This window comes from Scleropages formosus, chromosome 5 (genome assembly GCF_900964775.1).
Source record: "Scleropages formosus chromosome 5, fSclFor1.1, whole genome shotgun sequence".
Classification (NCBI taxonomy): Eukaryota; Metazoa; Chordata; class Actinopteri; order Osteoglossiformes; family Osteoglossidae; genus Scleropages; species Scleropages formosus.
The window spans coordinates 21,282,950-21,294,705 of NC_041810.1; the positions used below are offsets into that span (position 1 = coordinate 21,282,950).

The window sequence follows — 11,756 nt, forward strand, 5'->3', positions numbered from 1 at the left end:
CTTTTTATGCTCTGCTTCAAAGCCTACCTAACTTTATAAGTTAGTAAAATCGTTAGTTGCTTTGTAGAAAGGCTTCAATTAGAAAACGTGGTGCTTGGCAGTGTTCCCGCAAGGTCCGGTTTGTACAAAGAGAGTGAATATGTGAAGGTTTCTCTTCGATACATTTTATCTCTCTTTTCTCATTGTTCAAAAGTCTCAGGCCACATTGTGCCCCCTGTGCTGCTATTGGGTTTTGTAAGTATTTAAATGGCATCGGCTCAATGTTTATCGTGTTCCGTAACAGTCCGGTTTCTTTCCTATATTGCAGTGTTATGTTTACTGGAACTCATCCAAGCTGTGTAAGTGGGAAGATCTGTGTGACTGTGTGTGAAAGTGGCCCCTCACAGAATGACTTTGTGTTTTCAAGGCGCCATGTTTTGTAACCAGTACCTCAGTGATAGGGTTGAAGTGCTAAAGGTAACTTTTACAGTTGTACTGGCTGTGTTACTGTACATGTGACTAAATAAAAAAAAAAAATTGTCCTGTTGTTTATGTCCCTTTTAAAATGCTCATTTTGTGGATTAAAGGGGAAGGTCTCAGTAAAGAACATTTGATCTGTTTTATGAAATACAATTATGTAGTTGAGAGGTTAAGAATAAGCTTTACAAACGTTATATTTGCTAATCAGAGCAATTTCAGTAAATTGTACAAATTTTACTATTTTGTGACATTATGTCAAATTGTATTATAATTTCTCCATGTTATGCAAATAGCATTAACCAAAAACCGCTTTTTCCATTCGGAACACTTGAGTCTCCCTCAATTAAAGGCACACTACGTGGTTCACTTAATTTTAGGCGATGTGTAAAAACGTTAAAGGGGAGGGGAAAGCGTCACTAAACACGTAAAGGACCCTCGCTAATTGTGTTCTTCAGTCGTAGTTTTGGTACAAACCCAGATTACAGAACTCAGAGAGAGATTTAATATGATAAAACTGCTTGAGCTGAGCGAAAATAAAAGTATTCTGAATTAATTCATTGCGAAGGTGAACTTTCTTAAAGAATTGGGTTTCTTATCAGGCATTGTTTCCGGGCTCTCCTTAAAGTTGCAATGAATCATGGGACCGTCCCCGCTTCTGTATCGGGAGGCGCCGCTGAGCTGAGAGCGGTCAGAATAAAGCGGAGTGCGGAATTAAAGGGGAAACGGAGTGTGAATAAAAGCGTCCGTCTTCTGTAAAAATGTGAGGAGTACAACTTTAAATATTTCTTACACAGTACAAAAAGTGAACGCTGTGCAAATAAAAGAGACCTGGTTATTTCTGAGGCCATCAGTTTCAGTGACGTTCTGGCCGTGGGTTGCGGAAGGGTTAATTTTTTCACCCGCCGACATTTTTATGTGAAGCTCGCCAGGTTTCTACGAAACGCAGAACTGCATTAACTGTTTATGAAATTAATTTTAAAATGCAATCAATACGGCAAAATTCCCGATGCCAAAAGGAAAAATGCACAAATAACAACAGCCGCGTGCTTGTTTGGAGAGACTTTTTAAAACTAAAGCTGCGCGCGCTGGCAGATAGGTTCCCATACTATATTATATAATATATATTCTGCAATTATTAAAACTAGTTTACATTCCCGAAGCCCAGTTAAAAGGTGATCTATATTCTAAGTATGTGCACTGGCATTCTTTGTTTGTAAAACATGCGGTGTTTTTTCAGGACCTGCCGTTGCGTCTTGTTCCAGTGTCAGAACTTAAGTTAAGTGACTCGCGCGGACGAGTTGAGTGAGTTGCTCGGCACGCGCACAATGATGAAACCTTCGCCATTTCAAAGATTCTCGTCAGCTTTTTTATGATCTCCTGTGCACGAAGGAACACATGATTCTTGAGTTCCATTACTAACTGCGCTGGGTGTCAAAACCAAAAGAGTTTTAACTTTTCCCAGTCCCGCTTTAAATACGTAAACTGAGTTAATTTTTTTTCCTACAAAGTGAACCCATACAATCAAGACAGTTACGTCAAGCTGTATTAACAGTGATAATTAAAATGCACTCAGCAGAGAGATTTACAATTACACAGCATAAATGTGTAGTTCTCATTGTTTTATACATCATGTAATTTATATTTAATAAGTGAAAGCGTCAGTTGTCTGTTAGATAAATCATGTATTCCAAATCAATGTGTATGCACACGAAGTTTTAAGCACCACTTAGTGTTTCATTTAAGCTGAGTGACCCACAAGGCTAAGATACTAGACAAGCCCACTGCACTTTCAAAATTAAGGGAAAGAATACCTGTCTGTATTTTTCCACTTTTGAGGATCAAAGATGAGAGGCTGCAAAATCCACTTCTTTTACCTTGTATTCAGGTGTCAGACACTTTTCCTACATGCAATACATAAGTGTACAAAAACCCTTTCAACAACAGACCAAGATGTTTTACTGAGATATGAATTGGTCAAGCAACTCCTCCAAGGTGGTTTAAAGTGGTCTTACGTTCTTCTACTTATTTTAAGCGACTTGACTTAGTTGCCCACCTTACTGTAGGTGTGGCTGAACGTACTGTGTTAATACTTAAATGAACCTTTGTCTTCTCCGCAGACGACAGGCGTTGACGTGAGGTGCTGTCAGCAGCTATGTCTGTCCGGGAGTCGTTCAACCCCGAGAGCCACGAACTGGACAAGACTTTCCGACTGACGCGGTTCACAGAGCTCAAAGGCACGGGCTGCAAGGTTCCTCAGGATGTCCTGCAGAAACTGCTGGAGTCGCTGCAGGACAATCACTTCCAGGAGGATGAACAGTTCCTGGGGGCGGTTATGCCCAGGCTAGGCACGTCTGGCACAGCTGCAAATAAATGTTTTTTGTTTTTTTTCTTTTCTTTAAATTACTGTAATCCCTCACTGCGTGTTCACTTGGGTCAGTATGATTTAACGTGCGCCCGTCCTTCTAGGTGTTGGGATGGACACGTGCGTCATTCCACTGAGACACGGTGGCCTTTCACTCGTTCAGACAACAGATTACATTTATCCAATTGTCGACGACCCATATATGATGGTAAGGCTTTTTGACAGCAGTGCTGTGTTATGAACACTCATGTTCAGCAAGAGTCTCCAAAGGCCACTTTTTTCCAGGATTGGATTTGATACATTAACTTTTTCTGCCTTTTTTTTTTTTTTTTTGCATAGGGTCGTATTGCATGTGCCAATGTGCTAAGTGACCTTTACGCTATGGGGGTGACGGAGTGCGACAACATGTTGATGCTACTGGGGATCAGTAATAAATTGTCAGAAAAGGTAAAGTGTGCAGTAATGAGTAGAACTGTGTCATAAGTGGTGGACGTTATGGGTACAGAATTGTATCTTATGTATGAGGACCTCACGCAAGTAGACATGTTGGCTTGTTAACTTTGAAGTACGGCACCCACCGGTTCTGCGCACATTTTCAGAAGTGATTGTGGGAGCTGTAAGACCTCTTCAGTGGTGTGAGCTTTTCATGGTCCCACCTCGTTGACTAAATGCTCTTTGTGGTTCCCCAGGAGAGGGACAAAGTGATGCCTTTGATAATTCAAGGATTCAGGGACGCTTCAGAGGAGGCCGGCACATCGGTGACAGGGGGACAGACTGTGGTAAACCCCTGGATTGTGCTGGGGGGTGTGGCCACAACTGTGTGCCAACCTAATGAGTTCATCATGTAAGTCGACTGCACCATCCTGCTCGCTCTCACACAAATTTACGACTTCAGTAGGTAGAAGTGTGAATAGAAACATGGAGGGCAAACACAAAGTGTTCTAAGTGAACTGTCTAAAAGATGCCCCTCTTGGGTGGCTTGACATTTTGGTGAATTCAGCTGGTTCTTCCTTTGTACCATGGTATTCCTGTATTCCATTGCAATACTTTGACACTAAATGGGACACGGAGATGTTTCATTGTGCAGGCCAGACAACGCTGTACCAGGAGACGTACTGGTGTTGACGAAGCCTCTTGGCACACAAGTAGCTGTTGCCGTTCATCAGTGGTTGGATATTGTAAGTTTGAGCAAATCATTTTTCAGGACATTTTTTGCTTTTATGGATGAATTTGTTGTTTTTGTCACAATGGCTTTAAGTACGGGATGTGGATTGTGCGTTTTTCAGGTATTCGGTTGATACTGAGATGCACTGTGACACACATAAATTAATGTGCTCATTCACCATGTTTGTTATTGCTTTATCTGTATTATGAATGCTGCTGACAGCCAGAAAAATGGAACAAAATAAAGCTGGTGGTAACACAGGAGGATGTGGAGCTGGCATATCAGGAGGCCATGATGAACATGGCCAGACTGAACAGAACAGGTACGAATTTTTTAATTGCTGAAACATATCAGTAATATTTATATGCATTTCACAGTTATTTTATGTAGATTTTGTTTGAGCCATTTTGTCACTGGAGCAGAAAATGGAAACATTTATTCATTTGAATGGAAAACCAATGGAAGTGTGAACATTTCTCACTCCCCTCCCCTCCCCCCAGCGGCTGGACTGATGCACACCTTCAACGCCCACGCAGCCACCGACATCACTGGCTTCGGTATCCTCGGCCACGCTCAGAACTTGGCTCGGCAACAGAGGAGCGAGGTGTCTTTCGTCATTCACAACCTGCCCGTTCTAGCCAAGATGGCAGCCGTCAGTAAGGCCTGTGGGAACATGTTTGGGCTGATGCACGGCACCTGTCCGGAGACCTCAGGTAAAGCCCACTTAGACCGGGTGCTGTGTACGCAGAAATATTTCTCAGTATGCAATATGAGCTACCTTTCATATTAGCACAGAAGCTCAAAACAGAAGGTGTATCTTCTTCACAGGGGGGCTGTTGATTTGCCTGCCCCGGGAACAGGCTGCCAGGTTCTGCGCGGAGATCAAGTCTCCCAAGTATGGTGAGGGCCACCAGGCCTGGATCATCGGCATAGTGGAAAAGGGCAATCGCACTGCCAGGATCATTGACAAGCCCCGCATCATCGAGGTGGCCCCGCAGGTCGCCATGCAGAATGTCAACCTGACACCAGGGTTGACGTCCTAATACACACCAGGGAGAAGCTCTACATGGTCTTTAGATGATATTCTAGCGCCGTCCTAGAGGATATACGAGATACAACTTTCACATTCGTTCCGTACACTCGGACGTTGGCCTTCAGGTGGATTGCAAGCGGGCAGCACCAAAATGCATCCATTGCCTTTTGCGGCTGTTGTTCTCCGTTACAGGAGCTGAAGAATCTCATAACTGTAAGGCTCCTTCCGAGCTGAGAGTGTGTTACTCGACACTGTTGATTCGATCAGGATCTTCCCGCTCCTCCCGTCTTGCCATGTGGACCTTTTTGTCCAAGTGCTTTTTCACTAGGCACACTTTACCTACAAGTGTCACTGAGTTTCTTTCCTGTTTGTACAGCTGCAGTTCAGGACTCGAGTAAAAGCTGTAGCAGATTCCTGGAAAGACAGAAGTCACGGAAAATCACGGTAAATAAGAGGCATAAACGTAAAGGCGTGCATGTTTTATTTTTTGCAGATTTTTATTTTTGTACTTTGTGCAATGCTTCCGATGCTCAACACATTCTTCACTTCGTCCTGAGGTACTAAGGCAACATAGTGAGATTCGAAGCAAGTACAGTGCGACAGGACAGGTCCTCTGCAGGCCGTCAGTCACTGTGTTTGCGCTGTGTGTATTTCTTGCTGTGTGTCTCCCCGAGGTACACGTGACTGGCTGTGCTCTTGCATTACAGAGAATGTACTGACCAAATAAGCAGTTGCCATGTAGACTTTGCTATCTGAGATTTTAAGAAAATTCTCTTGTCTGTAGCGTTAAATATTTTTATTATTTTGTGTACCACTAAATACACCGCTGTAACTGTAGGCACATTTACGTTTATGGGGACATTTCTTTGTTTTTAGCCTTTTTGTTCTGCAGAAAGATGCACTTATCCTAGCTGCTACTGCTGCAGCTTGTGGTAACACATACCCGATAAATACCTAATTTTTGTACGACTTTTTAAAGAGATGTAACTGTGTTCTGTATAGAGAATTACAGTGCAGGTTGTTCACATTAAAAAGATGCCTTTTTAATGTTTTGATGTGACATATTTTGTAGTTCTAGGTTGGAAAGCGGTTTGCCAAGAAGAAGCAATGTCTGCTTTCTGCTCTCTGTTTCTCTCACCCTGGTACTTGATGCAAATGGCTGGAGTGTGTGTGTGTATGTATGTGTGTGTGTCAGAGAGAAAAGCCCACTGAGTGTCGTATGTGATGTCCTCCGTCAGGGTGAAACTTTCATATGGAAGTACAATCCATATTGTAAAGCAGCTGGTAATTTTGCACAGTTTTGCTGGTTTAATAAATGAAGGCAGTGTGTTCATTAGGAGTCAGACACGTTCAACCATAAAGAGGTTGCGGGACGATAAGAGATGGGAATGAACTGTTTAAGGCGTATCTTTCCGAGTTCACGCTATGATATGTGCCTCTCCAATAAAGGCAGCTTTCTTTTAACTTAGCATTTTTGTCTGAAGCGTCATTCTCCTCCCAGTCAATTTATGCAACAATGAAACCAGTAATGATCCTAGTTAAACTAAAGACACAGTTTCCGAGTTTTTTTTTTTAACAGCCATTTTTCTCACATGGGAGGTAATAAGTTCATTAAAATATTTCAGTTTCACTTGTAGCCGTGACTCACGCTTCACACTGGGAGACATGATTCTGTCAAAGAACGATATTATTCCTTATTATTCGCAGACCTAATTATGTACATTCATTGCGTTTACATGTCACATAACATTAAAAGAAGAGTCAAAGACAACTGTATTTGTGATCTGTTCAGTAATGTCATGCCATCACAGACTGACCCTGAAACAGGACAGTTTTACAAAAATCTCCATGGTAACGTAACAGCGTTTGTTTCCACATAGCAGAGAGTTTGGAACTTCAGTATCCAGCTGTGATACGAAGAATTGTTCTACCACATCGATTATTTCTGGACAGAGACATCTCAGACATGGGCAACGACAGAACTTTCTGCTCAAATTTGTACATACCTGCCTATGTATATAGGGGCCACTGGTGGCATAGTGGTTACAACTGCTGTACCCCTCCCCCCTGCAGCTGTAGTACCCTTGAGCAAGGTACTTACCCTGAATTGCTCCAGTAAAATTACCCAGCTGTATAAATGGAGACTTAATTGTAAGTAGTTTAACACTGCAAGTCTCTTTGGAGAAACACACACACAATGTCTACAGCTGCTTGTCCCAAGCAGGGTCATGGCGAGCCGGAGCCCAATGTGCAGGGCTGAGGGGAAACACCCAGGACAGGACGCCAGTCCACCACAAGGCACCCCAAGCAGGACCCAGACCCGCCACACAGCAGGCCCTGGCCAAGCCTGCTGCACCACTGCACCCCCTGCTTTGGAGAAACGTTTCAGCTAAATGAATAAATATACACACCTTCATGAACTTTTTAAAATGAAAAGCCCATATAAGAAATAGCCATAAATCACCCAGAAAGTACCATGGACAGGTTAAACAGCTTTTAGAAACAGTGATTTCACTTATAGACTGGTGAAATATTTCAGTAACACAAGTGTATGGCTGGGGGTGCGGTGGCGCAGTGGGTTGGACCAGGTCCTGCTCTCTGGGGGAGTCTGGGGTTTGAGTCCTGCCTGGGGTGCCTTGTGGCGGACTGGCGTCCCGTCCTGGTTGTGTCCCCTGGCCTTATGCCCTGTGTTGCCAGGTAGGCTCTGGTTCCCTGCAATGCTGTATGGGACAAGCGGTTCAGATGATGAAGTGTATGTCTGTATTTAAATATCATATCGTGTGAAATTGTGTTTGTTTATGTTGGTAGGACGAGTTGCAGCCGGACTTATATGAGAAACTGTAGAACTTTTCCATCAGTCATATTTGCTTTCTTTAGATGAAGCACTTAGCTGGTGGAGCTGTGACACGAATCCCCTTTTCAACCACCAGGGGGCGCGAATAATATACTGTAAATAATCATAATACATTTTTAAGCTCTACTGCAAGTTGACAACATCCCTGCAGTTACAATATATTGGAACTCATTGATGAAAGTGATTGATTGGAAAAAAACTGGATGATCCCCAATAAATATACGTAACTACTAAGGTTACAGAGGTTTCTTCAAATGTATCTGTTTCCATCTAAAGACCCTTGTTGTGCTAGGATTTAAAATGAATATAGATGATCAATGCACCATTTGTGGGAGTAGCCCTGAAAATATTCAACTTTTTTTTGGTAAAAACTCTTTAAACTAAATTGCCATCTTATATTAAAAAGAGGCAAATATTGACAATAATTTTAAATAAATAGATGTGATGATAATCTTTAAGCCCATTGAAAAAATAAAAATATATCTTTTGTAAATTATTTAATTATCATATTGGTATTGTTCGACAAACACAAAGCAAAATGATCAGGAAAGAGTCCTACCTTGGAACATTTCAAATTAGATGTAAAGGCCTATTTGCAAGTTATTTCAAACGATAAAATCATGAAAGCAAAGTGTACCTTATACTTGTTAACTTTGTTTAATCTTTTTCCATAATGTATGTTTGTGATGTAATATGTACCCCTGATGTTGTTCCTTTCTTTTTTTATATGGTTGTGGAACGCTGTGCTATATCTTGTTTGTATCGTGTTCTGTTGTTGTTTGCTGGTTTAAAAAAACAACTACAGACAGTCCCTGGATTACGAACAAGTTCCATTTCTAAATCTTTTTTTAATTCGAATTTGTATGTAACTCGGAACAGTTTGGTACAGTTCGTATCTAACGTCTGTTAGTCAGATGTTTGTCTTAGTGTATAGTATATACTGTACCTTTCTATGTATAAAAAACAAAGAAACACTACCAGATACACTAAAACATCTTGATCATAATACAGTAATAATGAAGATGAAAATAACTAATAGAAAGAGAGAGACATTGGGAAAGAGCCTTTTATATTCTCCATTATTTTTGCTTTGTCCTTTAAAATTGTCCTGATTGTTGACCGACTGTGGCCTAACGCTTTTCCAATGTTCGCTGGCGTTTCACCTTTTTCCGATCGCTTTATTATTTTCACTTTAGCTTCAATCGTGATCGTTTTTCTTTCCTTTGATGCGTCACCATCACTTGCATCACATTTATGCTTTGATGCTATGATTAGGAGGGTGAAAACAAAAAAAAATAAAGCCAAATACGGTAACGCACGAGACACTGTTTACAGCAATGTGGTCTGACTGAAAAGAAGGAAGCCTTTGTCCTACCTCAGGCTCATCAACTGATGAACTGCCGTAGACGCGCAATGTTTTGATGCGCGTTGCAAAGTAGCGCCTGTTAGTTATTACAAACCATTGTATGTATTGAATTTTTAATATAGTAGGCTTTACGAGGGATGGTTTATAACTACGGGTTTTACGTAAGTCGGATGTTTGCAACCCGGGGACTGCCTGTATATATACTTCCGAAAAAGGGGTCGGTGTTTCTGGGTGATACAGGGCATTTGCTGGAAGCTGATGCTTCGTAGTTCAGTCACATGGAGAGTAAAAAGAACAAGCACAACTAAAGCACAGCTGCAAACCTGCTGTCATCTGATTTTTGGAAAAACTAACCTTTGAAATGACGGGCTGTGTTTTCAGTGTACCATGTGGCATAGTGGCTAAAGCGGGTTCAAATTCCTGGTGCTGCTGTTCTGCCCCGATTAGATGTGGTAAGGATAGGTAACCTGTGCGGTTTGGTTTCTGCCACATATGACATTATGACCAGACGACTGCACTATATTCTCATCTTTCTAGAGGACAGGGTTCCAAATATCTTGTGCATCATTCAGGTGCTGTTTTGCAAACCATGTACTATGTTTATAGAAGCCTGTACATTCCTGTATGTAGCGTTATATAGCCAGATCTTGGGATGAATGTACCGGGACTCACGGGGAGATTGGAAATGGTCTCGAATGTCCTCATTTTATAAATGATGTCGCTTGCCGTGGAATGATAGACTGTTTGGAAATGGATGTATAGCCCATCCCAGAATGATAAACAGCAGCTATTACTTCTCTCAGGTCACGACACATATGTTGGGTCCTGACATGCAGTGTTGACACAAACCTGAATGCTCTGGACCAAATGGTTAGGTTCTGTTTTCATATGCAAGTGGCAACATGTACGGATGATCAGCTACTTTAGGACACATCATTATCAGCACTTAGTTCAGATGACCCTCTTCGTTGCTATGGAAGCAGAAAGCGTATGGTCCATTTTTCACATGTTGACTTATTCTCAGTAAATGATGACCATAAAGGTACCGTGCATTATTTACTCAGTATGATAACTGATCCTGAATATGGTAAGTAACACTACTGAGTAAACGTGTCAAAATCAGAATGTGAAAACCAGCTTTCTTGTTCTTTTTACTCTTCAAGCTTTCACAAAAAAACCAGTGTTGCAATATCCCCGGCACACCTTTCATAGTCTGATATGCATAAATGAAGCAGATCGCAGTGAAAAAGCAGCATTGCTCATTCTGTACATATGTGTGTGGTAAAGGCTGTGAAACTGGAACAATCTTTACACTGCAGATGTAAAATAATCTGCTCTCCCTGTAAGTGACCCCTTGGCTGACCTTCCTGAGCTTTGCAGAGCGAGATTGCTAAGACAACCGCGGATTTGTCCACTCGCTGATATTCACACTCAGCGGAATGACCTTGTGCAGAGCTCTTTCAGTACTGCCACACTGCCAGAGTCGGTAACCGCTGGAGGATCTGCTCGGCTCTATTAGCGGAGCCCCGTCCCTGGGGTTCCTAAATATATAAGTATTGTCAAGTGACACTGGCGTCATTGTCCCCCAGTGTAATTCACTCAAACCAATCTGCTCCGTTCTCCCAGCTCTCACCCTCATCTCTGAGCCTCCAGCTTCTCCAGGAGACCTCATCAGCCCGCTTCTCTTTTGCTAGTAATTTCTTCATTTTGGAGGCATGGTCAAACCTCAACTTTGCTATGTGATGCTTATGTCTGTTTGCGAGGGTGATGACATTGCTGGTATTTTTAAGAATGTTGTTGCTGTCTATGCCTGAAACCCAACATAGTATTAAGAAAACAGCCTGTCTCTGTGCTCTGCCAAATACCATGATTTGAAAGTAACAAAGATAGTATGGTGTGCTTTGGTTGATTCTCAAGAGATGCACGTGGCTGTAAAACAAAAAGAAGCTTAACACAAACCTGTCAGTGCTTCCCAAGAATGAGCAGGGCTGCATTCAGAGGACACGATCATTCCGCGATACAGAGCAACTTTAAAAGCATCAACGCCCAGGCTGCGGATCTCATTAGTTCGCAAGCAGTCCAGTGACCACGCAGAGAGTTCAGTGAGAGTCACCCTCTCCAGCATCAGGGTGTAACCAGTACTACACAGGTACATTCCCGCAAATCAATCAAGTCTGACTTCACCACACTGCTAAGCCCAGTGTACTCATATCATGCTTTATAAAATCAAGCAACAGATATGTCCTGTGGCACAGTGAGTAGCGCTTGTGCCTCATTCCCCTGGGCTGTGTGTTTTGAGGAGCGTTATGTTACGTCATGTTATGTGAATGATGGCTGCAGTGTATCTAGCCCTGTAAGACTAATTACGCCAAGGCAGGAACTAAATACATTGTGCTGCTTTATGTTTTGCATAGGTAGTTTAGTTTAGATACAGCTGAGTGAATAGACCATTTTTACAGTAGTTTTCTAGGCCTCTGGACAAACCTCTTGGATTAAAGAACATATTTGTTGTATTTA

General features: G+C 42.1%; 1 protein-coding gene across 5 annotated transcripts; it reads left to right on the forward strand.

Moving 5' to 3' along the window:
- The first annotated feature begins 1,094 nt into the window (after nucleotides 1-1,094).
- LOC108921126 (selenide, water dikinase 1-like) lies at nucleotides 1,095-6,487 on the forward strand. 5 transcript variants are annotated; one of them, XM_018730430.2, is made up of 10 exons: nucleotides 1,095-1,219; nucleotides 1,697-2,451; nucleotides 2,577-2,804; nucleotides 2,926-3,029; nucleotides 3,161-3,268; nucleotides 3,511-3,665; nucleotides 3,909-3,999; nucleotides 4,209-4,308; nucleotides 4,487-4,699; nucleotides 4,815-6,487. In XM_018730430.2, exons 3-10 carry the CDS (start codon nucleotides 2,612-2,614, stop codon nucleotides 5,027-5,029), a joined length of 1,179 nt encoding a protein of 392 aa, XP_018585946.1. In that variant the 5' UTR covers nucleotides 1,095-1,219; nucleotides 1,697-2,451; nucleotides 2,577-2,611; the 3' UTR covers nucleotides 5,030-6,487. The 5 variants fall into 5 exon arrangements, with proteins under 5 accessions (XP_018585946.1, XP_029108404.1, XP_018585947.1 ...); XM_029252571.1 differs by having other exon boundaries at nucleotides 1,697-2,804; XM_018730431.2 differs by lacking the exon at nucleotides 1,697-2,451 and having other exon boundaries at nucleotides 1,096-1,219.
- Nucleotides 6,488-11,756: the final 5,269 nt, after the last annotated feature.